Consider the following 24,215-nt stretch of genomic DNA (forward strand, 5'->3'; position numbering starts at 1 on the left):
TTCCCCTAGTACAGGCTCCCAAGGGTGGTTTGGGAGGTAATTAGTTAACAGGGAGTAGCCCTGCAGTTTGGGTTACAGCCACTGGGTGGTGCAAAAAGATATAAAAAGGGAAGGTTTCAGCAGGTTTTCTGCTTGGGACCTCCCTCGGTATAGGGGGAATAACAGGCCTGTGTTTAGACAGCAGTGTGGTAAGTGTGATATCACTCTAGGAGTGGTAGATAGGTTATTTAGTAAGGGCAGTCATCGCCCTGACAGGAGTCAGTGGGATTAAGATCCCCCAGAACTACATCGCTGGAGTCAGGGGGTATAGTGGTCAGTATTAGGAGATTCCTAATCCAGTGGGTGCTCGGGCGTGAGTACCGGGGTGAGGTCTGAAGGGGGTGTCCGCTTGGTGGGAGTACCGGGGAGAGCCCTAGAGAGAGTCTTCTGGTGTGAGTACCGGAGGGAACCCCAAAGGAGGATCACTTGGCGGGAATACTGCGAGTAGCCCCAGGGAGAGAGGTTCTCCAAAGAGAAGTGTGTACCCTGACTGCAAGTGTGCTTCTGGAATACCCTGCCTGTCTGTTCTGTCTACAATAAATAAGTTCTACTGGTTAAGAATCATACTAGTGTCCTGGTCTCTTCATACAAGGAGGATCATCACTACCTGGTAAGTGGCTACCCCAAAGGGAAGGGGCAAGGTACCGGGAGTGCAGGGAGTCCCTGACCAAGGATTTCAGTACAGTATCAAGTTCCCAGGGAGGGGAGTTATAGTTTTACCTATACCTACCCTGGGTGGAGGCACGCCATTCAGCAAAGTATACCTGTTCCCCCATAGTAAGCGGGGGCTCAGGGCTCCTGTTAGCGCAAAAGTAGCAGCAGTAGCAGCACTGTCAAAAAAGAGGGCTACATAATTATTATAGTTATTGTTTATATTTTATGGGTATTTGATAAGATAACAGAGCTCTGATACAATGATCTGAAGCCTAATTTGAACGAGGAGCAAGTAGAGATGAAGAAGTTCCTTGAATTATATCACCTTCCACAGGACATATTTGGGTCTCATGTCTTTTCCACCTGTTCAGTTTAAGAGACTGAAGTATTATTATAGGAAGTATTAAGATATATGGAAAAGTTCTGTAATAATTAGGTAATTAATAATGGAATAAGAAAAAGCCATAAAGCTTGATGACAGGAATAGGAGGCTCCTAATTTTTGTGAAGGCTTGCCAGCAATCTTAAATTGCTCACATTCCAGTAAAACATCAATGGGAAACTGCACTAGAAAAGAACTAGCTCATTTCAGGTGCACCTTACTTCAATGAGGAGCACATCATGGGCCCAGATGTGCCCCTGCTGGATGTAATCATAGGAGATGAGATTACATTCAAGGAACATTTCAGCCACTGTATAAAAATAACTCCACATCACTGACATAGTTTATGTATTACATTGGGGGGTTGCTTTTTGTAACCTGCCCTTCTTTAGCTGAGGAGTGATAGCAGGGCTCTCTGCTTCAGGTTAAAATGTGTGTTCAGAGCTAACAGCATAAACAGTTCTATCATAAATTTGTTTCTAAAATGAAATGGGCTATGGCTAGGCAAAACATATATTAACATGCATTAACATACAAACCTTAATACTAAAGTTTTACTCCTCAAAACATAAGCCAAAAAATATTTGTTTCGATGTACTGATTATTAGATAATATACATGCTACTTTTACAAATTACCTTGAAATTTGCACTCAGCACCAAGTCTGGAAATAATACTCTATATAACAAAAAAATTAAAGAAAACACTAAATTATATAAAGTATTACTTAAATACAATACATGGACATCTGACAAGTGATCTTATAGGCCAGTGCTGTCCAACTTATTACATGTAGTGGGACAATTATGGGTCATACAGCATGCTGGAGGTCTGGACTGAATTATGATGATGCCATCTATGGAGCCTCTAAACAGACTGGGGGCCATAAAAATCCTTTGGAGGGCTACATATGGCCCACGGGCCTCCAGCTGGATAGAACTGTTATAGGGCATTGTGCATTCCATGATACACATATGAGTAGCGAGTGCCATACTCAAGCCCATAAAATGATCATACTTAGAGAGCCTACAAGATGCCTACTGTTATCTGTCCATCCAAGACAGAAGGGCAGAAAGTAACCGTCGAACAGCTACAGTTTAACTTACCAGAAATTTGCCTCTTTTGGGGCAGACAGTGCAATTGCATTCTTATTTACATTGTTTATCTTACCATAGGTCTTCTACCTCAGGTGGACAGAAGCCTTCCTGTTGGCCACTGTTTCCCAATTTTTGTACAATTAAGATTTTTTTCTGTACTAGGTATGTCTACAAAGTGATCTTTCCATAGTTTCTAGCTTTAAATGAAGAAAAAAACACAGAAAACACATTTAACCATTTGCCTGCCATAGATTATAAATTCTACAGACCAGAATGTTTTCTGGTCATTCTTTGATCTATGCCACACGGCATGTTGTCAGGTAGGATAAAAGAGCCCTGCAAGGCAAGGGGTTAAACACTGAAAAAAGTAGCACAACTGTATTAATGCACATTAATGCATGTATTACTGCACAGTTGACATCCGTTACAAGGCATTATGTTATCATTACAGAGAAGAAGCCTAGAATAAAGAAGTGTTTATTAAAGCAATACACTGTGGATGACAGCCAGGGCTGGAACTAGGGGTAGGCAGAAGAGGCACCTGCCTAGGGCGCAACAGTGGGGGGTACATCTTCTTTCACCTGCTACTGGTTCTGGACCCTTTCCCCCCACTGTGGCCCGGTTCCCCTTTAAGAGAAGATGCATAGCAGTTTTTGTGTGCTGGAAACACATATTGCTTATAAACTGCTGACAGATATGTGACTGTGCTCTAGAATAGACCAACCTGTCTCCTTTCACTCACTACTGGTTTATAAGTGTCTTGCAGATTCGCTGCCCTTTCATATTTCCATATATTTTTTAGAATCCATCCTATGCTGTCACTAAGTAAGGTCCTAAAAAAATTAGACATTTCATTATATTGTAACCCTTTGTTGGCACACTCACTTCTGTGGGGCTGTTTATTTGTTTTAGCAGGAGAATTTGTTCTCTTTGAATTATAAAGATACTGGGAACTGGGATTTAGCACAGTGCCTCCACCTAGTGGACACTGAGGAACACACCTCAAGGGACTTTCCACTAGGAATAATCATACACAGTTGCAGCAATATCAAACTTTATATAACAACTTTAGGGATAACTGAATTTCCTGCCCTGAGGAACTTGTGTAGTCTATCCACTCCTGGCACAGTCTCTGTAGGTGCCCAGTCCCAATTTGTATCCAGATAGACCACAACCCTTTAATCAGTTCAGTCCCTTCTCCAAGAGCTCTTATGTCCCCCCAGGTAGCGCTACTTGCCCCAGAGTACCTTCCCCTATGGAAAGGTGGCTGCTCCCATGTAGCAGGCAAATAAGCAATACCTGTTCTCACCAGGGGACACACACTGAGATTCCACAGAGGACTTTGTAATCCCTGGCAGCCCTGCAGACTCTTTTCCTTTCAGTCTGAACTTACAGCATGTGGTACTGGCTGCTCACTCTGTATCTCTCTTCCAACACTGGCAAACAACAGCAGGGGCTGCCTTTATCAACTGCTGGGCCCGCCCCTTGATTTTTTGGCTCCAAACTTCAAGCACACTTCCTCCCAGAGGTACACTGCTGCATCCAGCCAATCGGGTCCCTCCCCAGTCTGTAGCTAGGCTGGATGATGTCACAGACTGAGAAACAGGGGACAGAGTTCTCTGATCCCCTACAACATCTTAATAAAATAGATCAAATTACCAAAGATTTGGGGCCCCAAATTGAATTTGCTGTGTGGCACAGTAACTGATCAATAGTCTGTGAGAGACAAGCCTTAAAACTTACCAGCCACTGTATAAAGTGGAGATGGTAAAGGCAGCCATATACAAAGATTTGTTGGTTGGGCAATAAGGCCAGTTATAACCTCACTGCCATACAGGTACCTTAGAATGTATACATACACACAAAAACACACAAATGCACACAAACACTTTTGGAGACACACCAAACAACATCCAGCTATTTTTTTGACCTTTTAGTAAATAAAGCCTCAGATGGCATATCACATTCTGGCTGAGCCACAATTGTACAGCAGATGGGGTATAATCATTCACACCAAGCCATTCCCAGACATTCCAGTTCAGAGGAACACAGGTGGAAATTATCTATGCAGAGAATAATCCCAGACCTCAAACTGAAAACAATACATGCAATTCTTATGGATCAAAGCAACTGATTATCTGAATGTCAACATTTATACAAAAGGTTATATGTTTCCAAGCATAGAAAGGTACTTCAAAGGCGCAGTCATTTCAAGAAATGCCCAGATTCCCAAAACAATTTTAATAAGGAGGAGCAGATGGGAAATATTTTCATTGAGCAAAGTTAAAAGTAGTTTAAGATCATTTGAAGCAATACTAATAGTGGCCTGGCAAAACTCAAATTGAAATCATTTTCAAAACTTTTAAAATTTTGCTTACACGGTCTTATATATGACCGTGAAATATGAACATTCATTAAAGCTTGGTGAAATCGCTGTTAAAATGACACTACAGTGACCTCTGGTGTTCAAAACTTGAAAGACAGTTTAGCAACAAAATAAAGAAACACAATTTTGTTTTTTAGGTGGCCAGAAAAAAAATAGAAAAAAACCTGGGAAAATGTAAAATCGGGAAAATTCATTATGCTTTATATATTGGTGGGACCTCATAAAAGTGTAAAATGCGGGCAAATGTAAAATCATGTAAACTTTAGGTTTCACTGTACATAAGTTGTAAGGAAACAAAATCATTCTTTCAGCAATGACCAACCACAGGGTGCCATAAAGAAATTGGCTCAGGTCACACCAATATCATTATACACTGATGTATAGTTTAAAAACCTGGATGCTCTAGCACAAGAGAGTATATAAAATGATAATTTGTATATCTGTAGTGATCAGATTGCTATTTTGAAGTCAGGAAGTAAGATTTTTCCTATATGAATCTGAATGATCAGCTGCTATGCTGGGGGGTTTTTGGTCATGTGTTGATTAATGACAGGAGGCCACCAGTGGGGTTAGATATATCGTGCCACGTGAATAAATAATTTCTAAATGGGTCATCAGCTGTTTCTAGAGAAATAGACAAAATAGAATATTAATGACATCAGAACTTTTAAGGAGCTTGTGCTCAAAATTTTATATAGGCTGGGTTGTAGAAATGGTACGTGTGAAGCGAAAATAGCAGTCTCTGTATCCCTTAGTTTATCTATCCATGTCACAAGGGATATCTTGAAATTGTGGTGCTGACCACCAGACATTGGGAGAGATTTTTTTATATAAACACACAAAGAAAGAAAGGAGCTAACTCTCTTCTTAAGGGTAGATGCCATGGCTGTACCTCCAAAATAGTCTGGCCTAAAACCCAAAGCCTTCTGGGCTAGTGGTCACAATGGCAGTAATATTGAGTGGCTTTTGTTTTTTTATTACCATGCATATCATAAAAATTGTTATAGTCATGGCATCAACTGCTGTGGCTTTCTGGTCTTTGTATCAGGTGGAGTAGGAGCGACTTAATGGTTAAGGCCATTAGATCTATTTAGGGGCCATACTCATCTGCTGGTAATCTGCAAAAATACTTAGCAATTCATTTTTAACTCTCCAGAGTCCAGTGTTTGGCAACCAAAGATCTGCCTCCTAATTAACTTGGCCTGGGATATACATGGTTGTAAGTTAGGGACAATCTGTTTGGCTCATAAAAGGATTTTGATGACTTCAGTTCAAGCTCCTTATGTGTGCCACCTTGGTGACTAATGTATGGAACACATACATAGGGAAACATATAAAGCATCTTTGCCAGAATACAGTGGCTTGCAAAAGTATTCGGCCCCCTTGAACTTTTCCACATTTTGTCACATTACAGCCACAAACATGAATCAATTTTATTGGAATTCCACGTGAAAGACCAATACAAAGTGGTGTACACGTGAGAAGTGGAACGAAAATCATACATGATTCCAAACATTTTTTACAAATAAATAACTGCAAAGTGGGGTGTGCGGAAATTATTCAGCCCCCTTTGGTCTGAGTGCAGTCAGTTGCCCATAGACATTGCCTGATGAGTGCTAATGACTAAATAGAGTGCACCTGTGTGTAATCTAATGTCAGTACAAATACAGCTGCTCTGTGACGGCCTCAGAGGTTGTCTAAGAGAATATTGGGAGCAACAACACCATGAAGTCCAAAGAACACACCAGACAGGTCAGGGATAAAGTTATTGAGAAATTTAAAGCAGGCTTAGGCTACAAAAAGATTTCCAAAGCCTTGAACATCCCACGGAGCACTGTTCAAGCGATCATTCAGAAATGGAAGGAGTATGGCACAACTGTAAACCTACCAAGACAAGGCCGTCCACCTAAACTCACAGGCCGAACAAGGAGAGCGCTGATCAGAAATGCAGCCAAGAGGCCCATGGTGACTCTGGGGGAGCTGCAGAGATCTACAGCTCAGGTGGGGGAATCTGTCCATAGGACAACTATTAGTCGTGCACTGCACAAAGTTGGCCTTTATGGAAGAGTGGCAAGAAGAAAGCCATTGTTAACAGAAAACCATAAGAAGTCCCGTTTGCAGTTTGCCACAAGCCATGTGGGGGACACAGCAAACATGTGGAAGAAGATGCTCTGGTCAGATGAGACCAAAGTGGAACTTTTTGGCCAAAATGCAAAACGCTATGTGTGGCGGAAAACTAACACTGCACATCACCCTGAACACACCATCCCCACTGTAAAATATGGTGGTGGCAGCATCATGCTCTGGGGGTGCTTCTCTTCAGCAGGGACAGGGAAGCTGGTCAGAGTTGATGGGAAGATGGATGGAGCCAAATACAGGGCAATCTTGGAAGAAAACCTCTTGGAGTCTGCAAAAGAGTTGAGACTGGGGCGGAGGTTCACCTTCCAGCAGGACAACGACCCTAAACATAACAATGGAATGGTTTGGAATGGTTTAAAACAAAACACATCCATGTGTTAGAATGGCCCAGTCAAAGTCCAGATCTAAATCCAATGGAGAATCTGTGGCAAGATCTGAAAACTGCTGTTCACAAACGCTGTCCATCTAATCTGACTGAGCTGGAGCTGTTTTGCAAAGAAGAATGGGCAAGGATTTCAGTCTCTAGATGTGCAAAGCTGGTAGAGACATACCCTAAAAGACTGGCAGCTGTAATTGCAGCAAAAGGTGGTTCTACAAAGTATTGACTCAGGGGGCTGAATAATTACGCACACCCCACTTTGCAGTTATTTATTTGTAAAAAAATGTTTGGAATCATGTATGATTTTCGTTCCACTTCTCATGTGTACACCACTTTGTATTGGTCTTTCACGTGGAATTCCAATAAAATTGATTCATGTTTGTGGCTGTAATGTGACAAAATGTGGAAAAGTTCAAGGGGGCCGAATACTTTTGCAAGCCACTGTATATGTTGAATTCTCTGTTGTAAGCAGCAGCACATGGCTTCTGAAGACTGAAAGAGCTGGATCCACATGCTGAGGCAATGACTTGTTTCAAGGCTGTAGTAAATGAAGCAAATATGTTCTAGAGGAGATGGTGCATTTTGAATCCATGGGGTCCCGAAAGGAACTACTTTATCCAATGGAATGCTAATCTGCATGAGAAAATGAAAAGGGCCCTAAAGTCTCATTTTATTCAAGTTGACGTGACTGAAGGTATTACTATCACAGGGGGCCCCATCAATAAAATCTCCCCCTTTGGTTTTATGTATTTGCGGAGTCTGTCTGACAGAGGGGTCTCAATGTACTAAGGCCCCCTCCACCCATTGAGCCTTGTGACAAGAGGCCCCCGGGGCGTGTTGGCCAACTGGGAACCTCTGCCTGTTCTTCTTTTAGAGATAAGAGAGCTAACAACTGATAAGAGTGTTTCAGAGCATTCTATATTATGAACATGAATTGTGACAATAGTCAGAGTATCATTTTGGAGACAGCTATGTCAGGCCTGTCTGTATACTCTTAGTACAAATAAATGTATCTAAAATCAAACTGGCCCGTCAAACAGCTTCACTATAACAGGAGGCACTGGTTGGTGACCAGGTCTAGACTGGGATTCAAAACAGGCCCAAGTACAGAGATCCAAATAGCCCCTGACCAGTCCAAAAATAGTGACTGTCTATGGCAGGGGTGGGCAAACTACGGCCCGCGGGCCACATCCGGCCCCTTGGCCTTTTTAATCCGGCCCGCCGACGACGCCAAGTCTCATCACGCGAGACTTGGTGTCATTGGCGGGCCGGAATTAAAGAGACTAAGGGGGTGTATCGCTGGCCTGGCCCTGCCCGCCCTGGTCCGGCCCGGCCCGGGGGTAAGTAAATGTGGCCCGTGAGCCAAAAAGTTTGCCCACCCCTGGTCTATGGCATCTTACAGCAGCCCCTTGGGCATTTGCCAGAATCCACAGCTTGTCAGTCTGGGCTTGGGGTGCCAGTTTAGAAATGGTTGCTTTAACAACTAGTTTGAGGCATTTTCTCAGTTGCTGATATTCTCTAGAGCACAGTGGATGCCTAAGTGTCCCATGGCAGTACTTTTTAGAAAACCAAACACCCATGTTAATAGTTCTATTTGCAGGCAAGTGTTATGAATTGAAACATGCCAAGAACAACCTGAGTTCCTTGGAACATGAATGAGGAACTAGTGCTGGTTTACTTCACCAATGCATTCCAGGCATATGGGGTTTAACAACGCTCATGCCTTCCCAGTGCCGACTTTATAACTGGTTCCTAAAAGTAGTAGTGATCTGGGCATGACTTACTTCCCTGTTCTACACCCATTGCCAGTCTATGGGGTGTTTTGTCATCTTTTAGAAACTTCATACTATATAGTGTGTTCTGTGGCTCTCTGTAGTAGTAGTGCAAGAGTTTCATGTATTTAAAATAACAGTTTTTGGAGTCTGTATTTATTCCCATAAGGAACTACAAAAGTCAATTGTTTAATCTATAGTTATCGTATCATGTTAATTTAATGCGGAGGGAAGGAAGGAGAGTTTTGATTTTGTGTGTAACATACTGTACATTAACCAGCTGTACAAGTTTAATCAGTTTTTTTTTCTTGTACTTTTCAGCTGGCATGACATTACTATTCTGAACATGCTTGCTAGGTTACAAGAGGATTAAACAGAACACCTGAAACAAAGATGCTTAGGTACTTTATTATCAATTAGTGCCTGCTTGATCAGGCCAGACAGACAAAAACATAAGCTGTACACAGATCACCATGTTTCCATCCTGTCATTTTAATGCTTTACAAAAACCATGCATTTTGGCACTGTGATGAGAGGATAAAGAAACGCTGTGGTAAAGACAGGTGATATTTTCCAGGGAATACAATTCCATCTACAAAAACGTTTGTAAGTGGGCACAGCCTCAAGATTACTAAGAACATCTTATCTGCGTTCTAGAAAAGCCTCTTTCCAATAATATGTCTGAACACAGAAGCACAAGATGCAAAATAATGCATGCATAACTGAGGCAATCATTCCCATACCTTCTGCTCCAGCAAAAAATAATTGCACCATCCCATCTCAGCAAGATTACAGACACATGATAATGCTCATGATGTCCCAGTGAACACATCTCAATATAAACTTCCAAGACTCATCAGTAGAAAATCCAAGGACATGTACATCCTAATTCAGTATCTGTATCACTGAAAATTAAATAGCATGTAATATAATAACGATAGGAATATTTTAATATATTCAATAAAGGTGCAATATTGTAATATTTTGTTACCTCTTCACTTGGGAAAATCCTCCAAAATACATGTTTGTAAAAATGTTCATTACATTCTATTTCTGTAATGGGCCCATAGTAGCACAGATACAGAAAATGAGATATGGCATATATGTATGTATATGTGTGTACAGTCCTACTAAATTGCTTGTTGACTGGTACCTTTATGTATGTCTCTGTGTTTTTAATAACTGAAAGGAGCACAAAACCAAACATATGCAGCAAGTTTGTGACAATGAGCATGATTTTCAGATATAACTGGTCAATTTCCCTTGTTTTAAAAGTAGAAAAGCCTTGCAGTGTTGCACATGCTGGGAGAATAAATAGCTTTCTGTTCGGTGAGGGTGTGTATAACAAAGCTGGATATGAATGACTGGACTAGTACTGATATTGTACTGACCAGAGGGGGGTGAAATTTTCAGGCCTCCAATGCCATACATTTTTGTGCTCTAACATGCGGTCTGATACAATAGCAAGCAGCAGCAGCAGTGTACCTATAGCATATGCACATAAATCTGAATGTGCTATTTGCAATGTTTTGTCCCATGTTAGAAAAAGCTATATAAAGTCTATTTCGAGGATAAACGTTGAAATGTGCTGTAAATAGTAGATGGGACTACCAAGAAAAATGCAATGTTCAACCCATAAATATGAATGGTACACAAAATTATTTTTCAAAAAAAATATCTTTAAAGTGATCCATGTTTCAACAATTATCGCAATATTTCCTTTAGAGATTTTCAGAGATGCAACCTATATTAAATATCACCCACGTCACATAGCCCATAGGTCGATTACAAAGAACCACAACTTTGCACCACTGCAAAAACACCAAACGTAGCCACGTTGCTGTGAAGTGGATGAAAGAACAAAGGCTTCAGGCCTAGGAAGAAAAAGAACAGTGTCTCTGATAAGCATAGAAAAGTAGCACCACGTTACCGCTTCTTGCTACCAGTGGTACCATTTGCAGCTTTGTTGAAGGTTTTGCTCATATGTGGGAAATTTACACTTGGCGTTCTACTGTTTGGCCCATACAAACCCAAATTTCTGGCTGTGGCAGATTTTTTAAGTGGTTTGACACTTGGGAAAGGGCTAAATACTTGCACTTTGGGAGATTTTTTGAAAGATTCACTTTCACTAGAGGAGCTATGGGAATCTGATTGTGACTCCTGGAATGTCTGACTCATTTCTAAGCTGACTTCTGTTTCAGCATCTGGGCTCAACTCCAGTGCCTCCAGCTTGCTCTGAACAACAGTTACATTTGCATTTTCATCCTGGTAAACAGGCTCTGGAGATCGGCCATCAACCTTCATAACAGTTCTGTCCAAGCTAGTTTCTTCCCCTGCCGAGGAGCATGGAGGCTGTGCAGTTTCCTCAGTTTCCTTTGAGGTATCGGGTTGATCTTTAGGTACCTCATTCTGCTCATCTATAAGTCCTATGGTATCCCCATGGCCAAGCTCTCCTTTAGCCCTTGCAATGTTTTTTCTATGAACTCTTATATGGGTACGCCAGGGAGAGTTTTGCTTAGCTTTGGTTTCTTCGTTGGCCAGAAGGGATGATTTGGATGCTGGCAAATGGAGAGCATTTTTAGACCGGTTGACTTGCTTCAGTTTCTTACCAAGTAATAAATGATTAATGACCGGAGAATTATTAACCTGAGATGGCAGAATACAGCTCACAGGACCTTTGTCTGAAATTAACAACAACAACAAAAAAACTCATTAGAACAATGTGATGTCTGCCCACATGGCACCAATCATGTGCATTCATGCTTGACACTTAACCCAACCCACAGAACTGATGGATTTCAAATGAATATTCCTTTTAGCAAACATTATTACCACATGTCCTTTTTCAATAATAACAAGAGAAATCAGAAACAATTGATTTATGCACTTGACAAGTATTAGATTTGTTAGAGGACTTTCATCCAAATTATCATCATCACCACCACCACCAAAATAACATTGATTGCTAATTTTATTAGCGACTACATGCTTGGTAATTCCTAGGAGGGGAAACAATTTTTAAACATACAAGTCTTAATATAGTTACTGAAGACTATTGAAGTTGTCTCCAGTGGAAAGTATAACTCAGCATGTTAGGAACAGACAGAGAGCCAAGACCCCGACATATACATAAACAGTAACAAAGTGAATACCAGTATTCTGCTGATCCCTGGGATCAAATGGGATCGCAGAGGCTTTTTCTTCTCCATGCCCTGATTAGATAAAGACAAGCATTAAAAATAAAACAGCTACATTTGTATTTTTGTGTGTTTCTGGAATTGACATTTTCCTCATCTGTTAGATATGTGCCTATTTGTCCTGTATGTACATATAGCTTATATGTGTTTCATTATGAACACATTCTGCTTGATGGAAGTAAAGGAAGGTGCACATTTATCACTTTCATTCTATATTGATGTTGGAATACAACTATTTACAGGTCACTCGGTAGCACATCTTGGTAAAGAGGTAACTGCTTTAATACAATGCTGAAAATAAATTTACTGGCTTGCCAGCTATTCTTGCTAACTTCCAGTGCTATACAGCAGTATATGAGTAGTGCATGGGTCCCATTCAGTACTTCATTGGCCTATAACTCTACAGACTTTTTTATAACATAAGCATTGTAATATAATTTGGCTCCAAAATGCAGATATCTAATGGCACAGCCAGGGGTGATTTTGGCCCCCATGCTACCTGGAGGTGGCCTTCCTGATGGTACTGCCCCATACTTACCGTTTGTGCGCTCCTACATGGGTGAAGAGGGTGCTCTCTGCACTTGAAAGCCAAATTTCAGGTTCCAAAAAAGCCAGTATTTAAAGGAGAAGAAAAGTAATTTTGGCATTTTACAGCCAATAGATTCACCACATTAGTGCCACCTAGAACACTATATTTATTCTGCAGAAAGCATTGCCATACTTGAGTTAAGAGCCCTAGAAGCTCTCTCCATTTGCTGAAGACAGCAGCTGCCATTTTAAAAAGCTTCCTGTTTGCAGCCTAGCCCTTATAGCTCAGATCACACATCCCTAAGGGGGGGGAGAGAGTTCTTAGTATTCTGATAGGAGGGAGGAGCAGAAGAGGGTGGAGAACTGCGCAGACTCTGGCCACGGGAATTAAGGATTGTTCTGAGAGAGGAAGTCAGAGACCCAAACAGCATGTTTACAAAAAAAGAGACACAAAATCCTGTGTTTCTTTTAATAGAGGACTCTTTTGATAAGAGTGCAGGGTTTCTGTGCGTGCTTATGGCTGTATTTACACAGACCTTTCTGATACAGTTTACTTCGTTTTTAACCTTTCCTTCTCCTTTAAGCTCTTAAAGTTATCAGGAGCAGCTTTTTGCTTCCCCTGGTAACCAGTGGGGCACTGCCACCTGGCAAAAGTTTTCCAACTCATAGCAGGAGTGCCCTTGAGCAGAGTTGGAATACCTGCCAGGAAAATAAATGTGTGTATTACCTGCTGCAATGTAAACTTGATTAATTTGCTGAAGTTGTCTTTTTTTAATCCTGGAGTACTGCTGCTTTAGGGCATTGATATCGGTGGTCATGCGTTCCATCATCATGCTATTAAACACTGCGTGATATTCACTTCGGCAGGAATCTATTGCACCCGGACTCAGTTCTGCAATATTGCTAGCTTTCAGGCTCTGCTCTTCCTTTTGATCTGAAAAAAGGTAATTAGGTAACACTAATAAAATAATACACTTACAGTACATAAAAAAAAAAAATTGGATCGGCAACTTCCAGAACTTTCAGGCCCCTCATTTCAAAGTAAAAGAAAAAAAAGGAGGATCATTTACACCCACAGATGCAGTGAGCAAAGTTCAATTTTAAGTGCTGTTGTCATGTTTTTTCTCCTCACAATATAGTATTTTTTTTCCAGAAAGCAAGTGTCCTTGCGGCCAAAAGTGCAGTCTTGCAGAATCGCATTCAATTCACCAAAATGCAACTGCATGTGTGCTTCACTGCATATCGGGCGTGTTATTTTAGAGGTCATTTTCACATGAGTGATGTCTGCGCTCAATGTTTTAGGTGCAAGTGTGCTGCGCCTATTGACACAGAGCAAAAAGGAAACCCTGGATCTACCATCTTGTCGGAAGGTGGCGGTAGCTCCAGGGTTTCCCTGCATCAATAGGCACATCAGTGCTCGATTTGGAATGGAAGGCAAGAAGGACTAAGTGGTGTGAGTAAAAACTAAATAGAAATGCAAAGAGCGCATTTTGATGCAAGTACCTTTAATGAAAGTGGTTTTACTTGCAACTCACTGGAGGGAAAAGAGCAAGTTGTCTGTGGACATAAATAAGCCTTAATGACACCAGAAATTGAACTATTTTTTTACTGTTTATAATTTTGCCTTTAAAAGTATTTGCTTTTATGTTCCCTGTTTAATCCCTCAAGTTCCTCTATGAGGGGGCTGCCATATTTGTGCAGCAGGAGTCCATTAGCATTTGAAGCTATAACTGACAGGCCGAGAAGGGACAGGGTTTGGAACTTCAATAGCAATTACTTGCCCTATCAGCAAAAAATCATCAACATGACCTATAAGGAACTTTTAATGTACATTATTTTGAAAAGTAGTTTTTTTAGTGTCAGTATCACTTAATGTCTTTTTTCAGTTGAGCAATATTACCTTTGATCTGCTTCTGGTATTTCTGTAGTTCTGGAGCCAGAAAACCACTGAATGGTCCAAGACAACCAACAGCATTAGCATTCACATCATCTTCATCGATTTCATTTTCTTCATCACTGTCTCGCATTTTGCTTGTGCGTCTGTATTTTAAAGGCAATTCCAACAAAAGAAGAAACAGACTTAACATATTTTCTCAAGTGACTAGCAAAAAGCAAAATGTAAGTCAATGCAAACTATTTAAAAAAATCATATTTTAACATTTCCTTCATAAATTAATTTCTTATTTGTTGGCATTGAGATAATGAACAATGTATAAACAAAATCACACCCCCTTTACTAAGCTGCAGCCTTTTTCGGCGATTTCGGGAAATCGCGCCGCCGCGTGTGCCATCCCGCCGGCGACTTACATGTTACATGTTCGCCGGTGGGATGGGGGGGTCATGGCAACTCGGGGAGATTAGTCGCCCGTGACAAGGGAGATTTGTCGCGGGCAACTAATCTCCCTGTGTGCCAGAGCCCTTAGGCTTTGAGATGAAGAAGAGCAGCTGATAATATAGAGGGCTTATCCATGGACTGGTAATTTGTTTCACTAATTACTCCTTCACAAACAGTGGAAAGTGACTCTTTTTCAGTGCAAGCAATCACATACACCATAGATATTTCTTAATTTAAATAGGTGAAAAGTATGTTCAGCAAAAGAGCTCATGATGAAAAGGGAGGTATATTGACACACAAAGTTTCCAGAATGAATTTATGAAATAACAAATTTAGTGTAATACAGTATTAAAAACTACACCAGAAAATTACAGTATCCCTTTAATTAGGGTAGTGTAAATCAACAAGCACTTAAAATACATTACAGAGTAAAAACCAATCACATAGGCAACGGAATTAAAAATAGTTTTGGGTGTTTTGCATTCCACATTTTGTCTTGCTAAAACATAGCGTTAAAATATTTCCCATGAGTTCCTACAGTTCTATTATGCTGTAATGTTTGCATGTATGTGCTGCAAAGATATTTTCATGGTACTTACCCAGAAAATGAAGCTGACTTAACAGGTGCTGGGAAAGGCGTTATATTATATGTGTATTTTTCTCTCAGTTCTGCCAACTGTGGGAAGGGAAACTGGGCCATGGAGTAAACAGTCTAAAGGAAATTATAGAATAAATTATATTGCAGACAGGAGAACACAATAGAAAAAACTAAGATTCTACCCTCTAGCTCCCAACTGAAAGAACGTTTAAATACAACAATTTGTTTCTATAAACAAATACATTGAACATTGCCTTAAAGTCTCTTGCTCTGCACATTATCACTGCCACTGAAATTATTTTTGTACATTGTTATATTTATTCTGAGAATAAATAAATAACTAAAACAGACTGTATTTATGTCAGTAACTGTATTGTTTTACTAGTGCAAATAGTACAATAGTAGAACAAACCCCAGGAGAGTCAGCAGTTTTACTGGAAGTTACTTAGCTGCACTAAAAAAATCTTTGTTGGGTCCCCTAAACCTATAGAAGTTCGGTTTTAGTCACACATATTATTAAATGATATCAGTCATGGCCCCTACTGGTCCCAACCTGTGACAGCAGCTGGGGATGCCGTTTCTATTGTACGCCATTGGTACCAATATATAACCGAGGTCATCCTCCATATTAAAAGAGTGATTAAGCATCACTGTCAGATATTAATATAGCTTTAGCAAATTATAACCATGTATTTACCTGCATCAGTTCATTGCTGTCTATGAGACTGTCTTCAAGCATCTCTTGAGTCAGTCTTCCCATTGTACTGTAAAAATCATCTGAATTCTGACAGCACTCAATCTGCCTAAAAGAATAAAAAAAATGAAAAGTTACCAGCCTCCTACAAAAAGTGCCTTTAAATGATTACATTTTAAAATAATGTGTCATATATCTTCTACCTTGAATTCATTGTATAATATTGGAAAGCAAGGGATGCATTACAACCATAATGTAAATAACTACTTATAATTACATTGTATTTCTGAATGAAAGCATTTCTGAACTTCTACTTTCCTTTTGTACATTTCTGATATCAGAGATGGGAAATAAGTACTGAAACAAAAGACCCCTCATTGAGGAGAAATACTTTTCTGCACTTACTCTCCTAATTTTGCCCAGATAGCAAGCGATACTCGTAAAAGGATCTCAGAACCTTCAAAGAACACAGAATCCCAAATTTTCAGAACAGTGTGGTTAGGAAGGCAAGTTGCAAACAGAGTCAAAAACCACTGCATGGTGAAGACATTTGTAAGAGGGGGCTCATAACCACCTGAAAAACAAAAGGTTACAGAAATGATATTTAGTTATCCATGAAAAGACCAGTATAACCAAGTGGCAAACATATTCATCATCAAATAAAAATTTGTTGTGGTTATCCCAGTACAGTGCCTTTTAGCAGAATCCTACTAAATGTAAATAAATATATACTGGCACATGGAATGGTAGTAATGAACCTGGCTTCAATATATGTTTGCAAGTATGGCAAATACTTAAAATATTTATTAATATAAATATGCATTTAACATAAAATAGATATACAATATTCATTCATACCCTGTATTGCTACTGCTGTAGATTATCTGGAAATCACCGGAAATTGGGCTCATTTACTAATGGTACCCAGTGCACGTTGTGTACACAAAACCCATCACAAAATGACATGTATTCCCTAGCATGCAGTATGTGTGTGTACCTATGTGAACAAGCACCATAAATTGCAAAGTTAAGCTGCTGTGCTGTGGTGGTTGGACCCTTTAAAAAACCAAGCTCTTAATCACAAACAGTGGCAAAGTATGTAAAACATACCTCCGCTTTCTTTGTTTGCAGTTCTCTGAAGCACATCCAAGTGCTGGGACAGTTCAGGCAGTTTCATTCTCACGAGATCCCGAAACACAGCCATATCCACAGATAATGCTCGCAGATTATTTGCAAAATAGCTATCTGGTAACACTTTGTCTATCAGATAAATCATTACCTGAAACAACAATCTCTAGGTTACAATTTAAATATTTGCCAACCTACATTATCATGTTAAAAATGTATGTGTTTTGTCATTCATACATTTTGTGAGTGTCAGGAGTTAGGTAGCCGGGACAAAATGTGAAAGGAATCCACCAGAGAGCTGGGACCAGCTTTCTGAAGGTAAAGCAGCCCATGGCATAATCACAACTCATGAGTGTAGTCTTTTAGGCAGTTTATTTTCACTTGGCACAAATATAACATATAAATATAAATAAAAATCCTTGCCACTTAATGGGCTCTAACTAACACAGGTCAGTTATCCTAACTAACCAAGAGCAGGCCTACACTGTCTCCCACACAGAGAAAAGAAAACAAAGTTCAAACCTTGTAGTGATTTCATGCCTCTCAGTGAGCTCACAAAGGCAGCTTTCCTGTGTCTTTCCCCCAGACTGGAGCTTTCTACTTTGGCCCAAGCTGCCTTTTAATTAGCCAGCAGAGATGCCTCAGGTACACACAAAATCAGGCCTGGATGAGCAGTCCCAGAATCACTCTGTTAGGAACCTGGGACATATACATGCTCTGTCCTGGACTTTCCCAGGTACCCTGATAGTGACCTTACCACATATGTTATATGTGAACTATTTCTACGCTTATACTTATTCAGTATGTGTCAAACACATTTGGTAAATAAATGTGAAGTAAAACTGAAACAATTTCTACAAATATAAATGATATGAATGAAAATGGTACTAAAAGCTCTGCCTGGGAAGCAAAGACTCCAAAGGGAAAAGTTACTTAGGAACCAGCGAAACACAAACTAAAATTAGTCCATGACATAACCATTTGGCAGGCTGGATTAAGTAAGTGCTTTCTGTTAATGTGGAAATTTGCAATTAAAGTAGTTTTGCACCAAGCACAGCATTAAGGCAGGGCAAAGGTTGCAGACAGCCTAGCATTTTAATGCATGACAGCATCTGTCATACTTTAATCTCTTTCTCACCTTATACTTTGGACATGTTTTCTATCCACTTCCCCTACATGTCCATAGTGAGTGCTTGTATATGTATTTAAAGTCCAGTATTTAAAATCCTGGACCCCCCGATTATTCAGCAGCAACAAGAGTAAAAAAAAAATGTGCCAACATGCCATTTATGATTGTCCTAATGGATGTCAAGACAGTGCTGATTGTCCAGTTCACAAGTCAGTATGGAAAACAATATGCTGTCTGGAAAAGGCAATTATCAAATTATTATGATGCAGATAATTTACCTACTGCATGGAAAATGCTGAAGAGCAAGATTAGTGCAGATACTGCCTCTCAGGTAAATATGTAGTGAAAAGGGGAAGAAGTTATCTTTGGTAGAAAAGCTCAAAAAATGTACAGCTACTGTACATGGGAGAATAAAAATTCCTTGTTTAAGAATTAAATATTTCTTAAACAAGAAAAGGAAATCACAACCTCCCCCTCACAGAAAAAATGTGAAAGCAGTATGAAATAATTCCCTAGACAAATATTTACATGCATATTGTTATACCTGACTACAATATTTGTCAGGAATACCATTATTGTAGGACTTAAAGCCACCTGTAGTTGCTATCACTATCTGGGGACAGATAAAATGATGCATGTCCAAATAACAATGTACACAAAATGAGCCATCTATAGGTGCATCCTGGTATTATAAAGGGGAAAAAAAGCAAACTCCTGGCACTTTTAACAAGAGGGGACACACCTTACAAATCCTGGGAAGGGCTAGAGAAAATTGTACACTTGTCACTACACAAAAACCTGTTTTAGACAATATTTTTACACACATACTACATCCCCTACAGGACCCCTGATAGTGCTTTCTGAGTATCTTGACAAGATTACAATTCCTGCTGTCCCCCGGAAGCTAGATATAATGAGATAATACAAGTCATTTTTTAAACCCCTCAGGCTACTTACATGGCCCAGAAAGTATACCCATCAAGTAAATCTTACTTTCCTGATTTAACAAAGTAACAGAGACATGCAAGCTTCCAGAATTGTGCTATTGGGCCCATTTAACACTAATGCACAAAAAGGGCAAACTCCTACAGAGATGTAATTAATGCAGGCCCTCTACAGTATCTAATGAATAACAATGTCAAAGTGCTTGCTACTGTCTTAACTAACAGACTTAAAGAGGTTATTGTGGGGTCGGGGGAGTGTACCCTGACCAAACTCATGCCCTCCAAGGGGACTTTTTAGCAACCTGCCAATACAAAATGATAATTTCACCCACAGAATGGTGGTGTTTTTAGAGACTGAGCATTTAATACACTGTAACGGAGGTATTCTTGGAGAGTATTGGGGAAGTTTTAGCCCTGTTCAATAAAGTGTCCGTGTCCAATCAAGGCACGGACACTATATGCATACCCCTTGCTAAGGTTCTGGTCTGGTTCTGGATGTATAGTCTTCAGCAGCTTCTGACTGAACCCATTGGGAGGCCAGATAAGCACCTTTATATGGAAACACTGTAAGAGCATTAATGAGATTTAATACAGTAAATGCAACAATGTTACATTGTGGCCTTTGCTACCCCTATGTTTGGTGGCTGCAAACTTTTCTTATAAGCAGGATGCTCAACCCTCATGTTGTATCATTCATGGTGTAAAGGTGGCCATACACGAGCAGATCCGCTCGCTTGGCGATGTCGCCAAGCGAGCGGATCTTCCCCCGATATCCCCACCTACGGGTGGGCGATATCGGGGACCATTTAGGTAAAAAAAAATAATAATCCGATCGTTTGGCCCTGGGGCCAGACGATCGGATTATGTGGGCGGCAATGGGGCAGTCGGATCGGGGACCGCATCAACGAGCCGATGCGGTCCCCGATCCGACCAGATTTTCTAACCTGGCCGATCGAGATCTGGCCAATTTCAGGCCAGATATCGGTCGGCCAGGCCGCTCTGCTCTCCCCATACACGGGCCGATTAGCTGCCGAATCGGTCCAAGGGACCGATATCGGCAGCTATAGTCGGCCCGTGTATGGCCACCTTTAGACGCATCTCATAATTATCCATTCAACAAAGCCTTCATTTTGTCAATCTGATCTTATCACATACCCAAAATATATCTGTGCTTTAGGATATACAGATGGTTTCTTGACTGATATTCTTGTATATTTTGTGGAATTATTTTTTTATTCCCCTATTATATATTTAGCCTTTTCATAATCCATATGTAAATAATGGTTGGGAGTTTATTTGGACTAATTTGAACTTAGTTATTGAGTATATTTAACAGAAGTAAAGCTGCTGCAGTAACAGGTCCCGTCCCTTTTATCATAGTCTGTAGAGGTAAGGTATCATAAAAATATTCCTACTTAGCACACAAATAGCCCTTTACTAATCCCAGTTCTAACGTTTTTGAGCAGTGTCTCCTTATGGTGTACTTGCAGACAGCTTGTATTATGTTGATTTTATGATTCACATAGCAATAATTTTGCACACCTTTAAAGCATCTCCTTCGTTCCCTTCCATAACCTCGAGTATAAGTGCTGCCAGTATATTGAATCCTTGGCAGTATCCAATGGTTTTGTTCCATCTAGCATAGGCAAGTAATACTCGTTTTAGCACCACTCGATCCTGCTCTGCCTCTTGTCCACAATAAGAGCTACAGCCTGTTCTGTGAAGATCCTGCAAAAAAAAATACATCGAAATGTTATATTATAAAACATAAATCAGAGTATACTAAATGCTTAATACTAATGCTATAAGCATTACAGAACTGATTGGTGTTATAATGGACATTTCCTTGGGCGTGGCTCGCTAATATTTTGCATTTCTACACCGACAATACAAGAGGCAAGATTTACCTTTACAATTTGTATTCCCATTGAATCATCATCTGGATTGCTCCGGTCATTAAATGTAAAGCGCATTGTTTTATCCCAGTCAATTGAAATGCTGTGCAAATAGTGATCAGCCAGAGTGAGCCATACCTAAAAATTATTATAATGTAGTGGGTTAAAGAACATAAGAAACCATTCATGTATATTTACACATTTTTATATAATGTACTGTGCAAAGGTTGGCACTTTAGATCGAAAATTTGTGTCCTAGATTTTTATTTCATGTTGTCTGCTTTATTGTATCAATGGAAAAAGCATATGTACCAAACATTCTTTCTACAGAAAAATGAATACAACAAGGTATTAAGAAAGAAATTTTAATCTACACTGTCATCATGTGAACTACAATTGTGCAATAAAGTCATGCTACTTTGGGATTTCACTAGGATTTTCACTAGGATTATCATTTTTAAATGAGAGCTTGGATAGGAATTTAAAAATTTCTGTGGAACCTACTCCAATGTACGCTATTTATATGTGTGAAAGGAATTTCTCCTTAGTCTTGAGAAATTTATTACTCTTTCTCAGGCCGGATGGCCAAGAATCAGCCCCTACACTGGCATCAGCTTACTTTCTTGCCTGCAACCAGGACCATTGCAGCAGGCCGGGTGTGATCCACAAGAGGTGGATATTAGCTCTGGAATGCAAACTCTGGCGCTGGCATTTCAGCACTGATATCTCGTGTTGTCTCGTGTGCCTGCACCCGGGATGATGTAATGGTTCCGGGTTCAGGCAAAGAAGAAGGCTGATGCCAGAGTAGGAGCTGATGAGGAAAAATGCAGGAAGAGAATCAGCAATGTGTGGCATCAGCCTTATTACCTGCAGCAAACCCCTACTGTGTAATATTTCCGGAACAAGTAGCCAGAAAGGAGACATGGAATGGCACATCAGTCAAGGGCATGCCCAGTTATTGTGGGTAATCAAACTGAACAAGACTCTAAATGGAAGTTTCCACAGTAAGGACAACACCTTAAGTTTTCTCACAGAAATAATGCAGAAATATACCACAACAGTTTTGAGTATTCTGCTGTAGTAAGTATTTAGCAGCCCTTTAACAGTGCTAGTTACCACAGAAGGCATATGGGCTTCCTTCAGTTTCTCTGCCCATTCAATTAGCCTTTGCTCTAGTTTCTGTGCAACATGCAGACACACACCCACTAGCACAGATGGCTGTGTTCTGCATAATATGGCTAATGTATTATCTATCTAATTACGGAAAACAGCTTCAGCCAATGTTACACCACTGATGAGTCTTACAGGAGTATATAAAAGAGCCTACAAAAATATTATATATATATATTACTTTTTGTTTGTTTCTCTCTTGAGAAAGGTCACGCAATGTGACCGAAATGTTGGGAATTTAAAATGAACCTTTCTTTATTTTTTCATAAGACCTGCAGTACCGATTCTTTCTATTTACTAAAATGTTATCAGCACCCAGGTCGTTAATTTTGTTTGTTATGAGTGAGAGACAGAGAGAGACACAGCGCACTCACCCAAAAAAAAAAGGTAAGAAAGGCCCAGGTGCCGCGGCAAAAAATAATATCTGCATGTAGAACACACAGCATGTAGAGTACTCATGAGTGCTCTATATATGTTTATAATCAAAATATCCAGTAAAAAAACTTACTCTTTTCCTCCATTCCTTTGGTATCCCAGTTGGCAATCTGGCCACAGCTTTAAGAGCATCGTACCACTGTAAGCAAAAAAACTGTTACAAACCAAAATTATAAATGTATTGAATTATAAATGTATTGAAACATGCTGGCTATATTAGTACTCTGCCAACTGAATTGTGCCATGAACCATAAGACAAGTACAAATGTTTAATAAATTCTAGTACAGATTCTCTATTCTATTAATGTTTGTATGTTAAGTGTAATTTGGTCTTTCAACCAAATAGTAGGCAGCCATACCATAAGTTAGACCTTTAGGTGTTAACTATGAACCTTTAATATCCAATGGTTTTTATAATGTGTTCTTACTAGTTTATGGCCAACTCTGCACTACATTAACTAGCCACTTCTCATCAACCCGGAAATAATAAGCAGAACAAATGCACTTTTACTTAAAGATATTCAGTGAGGTGTCCAAAGAATCATTTTATCTCTTAAAACTTTGAATTCATTTTTCAAAGCAGCCTTTCAGATTCATTCTTGGTTTTACCTGCGTGATGATGCACAGTTTGTTTTCCCACAAACAATTGAAATGGTTTCTTCCTCTAATCTATATTTAGAATCTCTCTCTACTACAGCAATACTCGTTAATCCTTTTACTTCATCTATCCCAAATAATGATTTCAATTGCTGTTGGTGCAATGCAAATGCATTTAAGGATGTAGCTGATAGGACTGAAGCCCACTGAAGGGGAATCTATCAACCCCCCATTACAAAACCACTAGCGGAGGCAAGGTTAAATACACCTTTCAACTATACTATTAGGGTTCTGGCACACGGGGAGATTAGTCGCCCGCGACAAATCTCCCTTGTCACGGGCAACTAATCTCCCCGAACTACCATCCCACCGGCGAAAATGTAAGTCGCCGGTGGGATGGCCGAAATTGCCTCGCGAGATTTGCCAAAACCGCCTGCGCAGCGTGTGCCATCCCACCGGTGACTTACATTTTCACCAGTGGGATGGTAGTTCGGGGAGATTAGTCGCCCGTGACAAGGGAGATTTGTCGCGGGCGACTAATCTCCCCGTGTGCCAGAGCCCTTATTGTGTTTTTTTGCAGACTTCATTTCTATGTTTTTTTTGTAATTTCACTGTATGTAATAAAGGAAAACACCCATGTTTCATTTTAATTATGTAGGCAATGCTACCCTACCCAAGCAAACAGTATTTTCTACTCCAGTGGTCTACAATGAGATGAC

The 24,215-nt window shown here is 40.1% G+C and overlaps 1 protein-coding gene across 8 annotated transcripts in view; it reads right to left on the reverse strand.

The window, feature by feature from the left end:
* Positions 1 to 9,234: 9,234 nt before the first annotated feature.
* Positions 9,235 to 24,215, reverse strand: part of tbc1d30 (TBC1 domain family member 30) — a 41,823-nt gene continuing 26,842 nt past the window's right edge. For 2 of the 8 annotated variants that reach the window (XM_012959192.3, XM_012959198.3), the window contains 11 exons: positions 22,973 to 23,038; positions 21,307 to 21,432; positions 20,942 to 21,127; positions 17,309 to 17,477; positions 16,604 to 16,772; positions 16,202 to 16,307; positions 15,506 to 15,618; positions 14,472 to 14,611; positions 13,299 to 13,505; positions 11,999 to 12,058; positions 9,235 to 11,527 (listed from right to left, as the gene is read on the reverse strand). In XM_012959192.3, the coding sequence (XP_012814646.1) occupies positions 10,773 to 11,527; positions 11,999 to 12,058; positions 13,299 to 13,505; positions 14,472 to 14,611; positions 15,506 to 15,618; positions 16,202 to 16,307; positions 16,604 to 16,772; positions 17,309 to 17,477; positions 20,942 to 21,127; positions 21,307 to 21,432; positions 22,973 to 23,038 (2,097 nt within the window). In that variant the 3' untranslated portion in view covers positions 9,235 to 10,772. Of the gene's footprint in view, positions 11,528 to 11,998; positions 12,059 to 13,298; positions 13,506 to 14,471; positions 14,612 to 15,505; positions 15,619 to 16,201; positions 16,308 to 16,603; positions 16,773 to 17,308; positions 17,478 to 20,941; positions 21,128 to 21,306; positions 21,433 to 22,972; positions 23,054 to 24,215 lie in introns of all 8 variants that reach the window. The other 6 variants (XM_018092142.2, XM_018092145.2, XM_012959195.3 and 3 more) reach the window with 4 other exon arrangements.

Source organism: Xenopus tropicalis, chromosome 3 (assembly GCF_000004195.4).
Source record: "Xenopus tropicalis strain Nigerian chromosome 3, UCB_Xtro_10.0, whole genome shotgun sequence".
Classification (NCBI taxonomy): domain Eukaryota; kingdom Metazoa; phylum Chordata; class Amphibia; order Anura; family Pipidae; genus Xenopus; species Xenopus tropicalis.